We start from the raw sequence: 4,385 nt of genomic DNA on the forward strand, positions 1-4,385 counted from the left end.
TACTTGCAAAAACTTCGACAAATTTTCATCATGTTCTTGCTGCGTTTTACCACCGATTGTAATATCATCAAGATAAGCGAACGTACCTTTGCAATCATTAGACTTGATAATATCGTCCACAATTCGCTGGAAACATGGCACTGCATTTGTCAGCCCAAATGGTATTCTTTTCCACTGCCAAAGTGAACCGTCAGCTTGAAACGCAGTAAATATCCTGTCGCATTTGGGTAGTTCTACTTGATGGTATGCACTTGTCATATCGATTGTCGAATACACATTAAACTTTGCAACATTTTGCACCACGTCCTGCATCCGTGGCAGCGGATACGCATCAATTCTAGTGAATTTATTTATAGTCTGGCTATAGTCAATGACCATTCGCCTTTTATGGTTATCTTGGGTAACCACAAGAGGCTGCGCACGCCATGGAGAGTTACTTGGCTCGATGAGTCCTTCCTTCAGCAGTCGTTTTACTTCTGATCCTATGAACTCTTTATCTTGCATTGAATAACGCCGTTCTTTGGTTGCCACTGGATGGAAATCCTACGTTAGATTCTGGAATAGATTGACAGGAGTTGACGTCTTTACAGCTTGCAACAATCCGAGATGTAACGTGGGCTTCGAACCTCCGAAGTAAATGCTGACTCTTTTATGCTGTTCCATAAAGTCTTGACCGAGTATGACATCAGTTAGCAAATTTTCCAGCACCATTACATCCACTTTTTGGTATAGTTGACCACCAAGATTCACGTCAACTTTACATATGCCTACACCTTTAGAGCTGCATCCTTTTACTGCTAAACCAATCCGCTGATCAGTCTCTTTAAGGTTTAGTTGCAGTTGTTGACTAAACGACTTGCTTATGTGCGATAACGACGATCCTGTGTCCACTAAAGCGTTGGCCGAAATACCGTTAATCGTGACAGGAATGATGACTTTCGTATCAATAGATTTTGAAGTCTTTTGAGGGGTTGTGTGCATCAAAGAGGTTGAAGAACAATGACTTTTATTCATAGAAGGTTTAGGTGATCGACACATTTTGGAGAAATGTCCTTTCTTAGCACAACGATAGCACTCAACTTCCTTAGCTGGGCAAAATTGTCGAGAATGCCGTTTATTTCCACAATATGGACATCTTACTGAAACGGTAGCTGCAACAGTATCTTGCTTTCTTTCAAGGTCATCTTTAGGTTCCGATATAACAGCAACTTGATGCGAATGCAGTGCCGAGGGTTCTGCAACTATTCGTCCAGCGTTTTTTTGAGCATCTTCCAACGACCGAGCTTTCTCGAAAGCAGCTTGTAGAACAAGGTTTGGTTCTTCCAATAAACGTTGCTTAATTTCTTGTGATGTCAATCCGCCGATAAAGGCATCAAGAATAGATTCCTCTCTGTGCTGAACGGCCGACACAGCTTCGAAATTGCAGTCAGTACTCAAGCGCTTGAGCTTTTGATAATATTCATCAAGTGTCTGGTTGACCTCTTGCTTGCAAGATTTAAGCAAATAACGCGCATAAATTCGATGAGGAGCTTTGTCATATGCACTTTGAAGTTGAGTAATTGCAGCTTCATAAGTGCCAGCTTCTGAAATGACCTCATAAGCTGCACTATCAAGATGATTGACAAGAAGACCGAGTTTATCTGCATCCGAAATACCTTCGTACTTCTGAATATAATAGGTAAATGACCTATACCAGTGCGACCAAAGCTTCCTGGCTTCGCTACTGTGAGGATCGGCAGTAAACAGTTTTGGTCTTAAGTCTTTAAGATCCATTCTGTGTCTGTTTATTAAATTGTTATGAATCCATACTCATTCATCACAAATCCTCAAATTAAGGTTTAATAAACAAAACACACGATATAGCTGAACATAAACATAGCGGTTAACATCAACATAATAAGGTAGCAGGTATTAACTTAAATAAAGAGATTATACACTACAGCTTACAACTAAAGATTACATGCAACTGAAATGTCTTCACTACTAAACAATCTGCTGTATGAAGCAAGCTACGCTTCTAGAACACAAGTAAAATGTCGCGGCAGGTATTTGATTGTTTAAACGAGCAATTACCTACGTCATAGTACCGCAAGGAGAAGCAATAGAAATGATTAGGCACGAGGCAAAATACGAATGGTTAGTTGTAATCTACAACATTTTATTCATTCATCCCCGACGCCGACACACGCTCCATCGACCTGACACTACCAAGACAGGCATGGATGCGCCTCAACCGTCTCCGTGCGGGCGTCGGGCTTTTCCGCTCAACCATGTACCAATGGGAAATGGCCTCTTCCTCCTCCTGTGAATGTGGTGCCGAGGAACAGACCGCAGACGACATCATTGATTGATTAAATCTTTATCCTCGGACTGGGAAAGCTTCTTGCAGAACTTAATCCTGGCAGTTTTGCATACTTGTAGACTAAAGGCTTTAAATCACTGACGCAAGCCCGGTCACCGAGATTGACAGAGTGAAGTTTCCGATTGTTGAAGTCTCGTTGCCGGGAAATTATTCCATCTATTAGATGCCGCTAAATGAAGAGCAGTCCTTAACGTGCGTTGCTCAAGCGCATGCCCTGAGAGTCGAACCAGTGCTGCTTGATCTTGAAGCTTCTTCGTTCCAGAAGTGACGCGCTAACCAATTGAACTATCGGGGCGGACATCATCAATGACTGTAACATCTTCAAGCCACCTAACGGAGTGGAAGGTCTGCGTGTCATGAATGATGAAACCAAAGACTGGCTGCTCTCTAGTAGCCTTCCAGTGTAGTCCGGGAACATCGTGAATCTGGGGCGGTAAAAGAATAGACTCTCGGCCCCAGAGGCTCACACGACGACGACGATTGGGCAAGGACATTTTAAAGCCCAAAAGGGCAGGCCTGAGTGACGAGCACTTTGAAATGCTCGTATTTCTCAAAGGAAATAAACATATAAGCCAATGAGTATTTTTTTTAAATAAAACCTTGTTGGTTTTGTACTCGTGCTGTTATGTTAGCATGGATGGCTCTAATATTATATATCAAACATTGCGGTTAAACTGGACTTGCATGCAGAGCTGGCCAGGTGCAAAATTTTATGTTCAGATTTGTGAGTAACTGAAAGTAACTAGTAACTGTAACTAGTAACGGTAACTAGTTACTTTTTAAAATCGGTAACTGTAACGGTAACTCAGTTACTATTTTGGCCAAGTAACTGTAACTGTAACTGTAAGTTACTTTTGAAAGTAACTTTGCCCACCTATGCTATTAGCCTACATTTCCTCCTACAAATATCACAAAATTACGATTTAAAATTGTTGTGTGGTCGGCCATAAACAACCAGTAACCATACGCAAAAGTTTTAAAAATATTAGTGTTTGAAATATTATCTTTTTGTAATAACAAACCAATAATATAATCAATAATCACACTCTAAAATGCCCGTCAAGTTGAATTATTTTTTAGCTGTGGTGTTTTGACTAAGAAAATTACTTCCTAATGTTTTCTGAGAGCATTTTATTAATAGACTAATAAGCTAATATTATAGGCCTAATGTGTGTTTTTGTATAGCGTTGTATCCACTCCATCGCAGATATGCGTTGCTCCTTAGCGCTTTACAAAGCAAACAGTGCCAGTGCAGTCATATAGAAGCGCAACCAAAACTTCTTTTAAGAGATATGACCCCCAGTGTTGTGCAAGCACTATCTCGCCCCCTCCTCAAAATCTACTGTGGCGCTTTATGTTTTTACACTCCATACAACCATAGTATTTTTAGATTGTATTTCTAAGACTATAATGGGTCTGTTCAAAACTGGGTCGTGAAAGCATTGCGTGTGAGCTGCAAACTCTTTCAATAATCTCATAAAGCACAATGTTCCCAACCAAGGGTCATGGGTGGGCAAAGTTACTTTCAAAAGTAACTGAGTTACAGTTACAGTTACTTGGCCAAAATAGTAACTGAGTTACCGTTACAGTTACCGATTTTAAAAAGTAACTAGTTACCGTTACAAGTTACAGTTACTAGTTACTTTCGATTACTCCTAAATCTGAACATAAAATTCTACACCTGGCCAGCTCTGCATGCTAGTCCAATTTAACCGCAATGTTTGATATACTGTATAGTGTTAGAGCCATCCATGCTAACATAACGGCACAAGTACAAAACCAACAATGTTTTATTTTAAAAAAATTACTCAGTGGCTTATATGTTTATTTCCTTTGAGAAATACGAGCATTTCAAAGTGCTCGTCACTTAGGCCTGCCCTTTTGGGCTTTAAAATGTCCTTGCCCAATCGTGGTCGTCGTGTGAGCCTCTGAGGCCGAGGATCTATCCTTTTACCGGCCCAGATCACGATGTTCCCGGACTACACTGGAAGGCTACCAGAGAGCAGCCATTCACTCTGTCAAT

At 40.8% G+C, this 4,385-nt stretch overlaps 1 protein-coding gene across 1 annotated transcript; it reads right to left on the reverse strand.

Moving 5' to 3' along the window:
• Positions 1 to 543: 543 nt before the first annotated feature.
• On the reverse strand, positions 544 to 1,773 carry LOC145764293 (uncharacterized). Its single transcript, XM_082575914.1, has one exon. It carries the CDS (start codon positions 1,771 to 1,773, stop codon positions 544 to 546), a length of 1,230 nt encoding a protein of 409 aa, XP_082432040.1.
• Positions 1,774 to 4,385: the final 2,612 nt, after the last annotated feature.

This window comes from Aplidium turbinatum, chromosome 2, assembly GCF_918807975.1.
Source record: "Aplidium turbinatum chromosome 2, kaAplTurb1.1, whole genome shotgun sequence".
Lineage (NCBI taxonomy): Eukaryota > Metazoa > Chordata > Ascidiacea > Aplousobranchia > Polyclinidae > Aplidium > Aplidium turbinatum.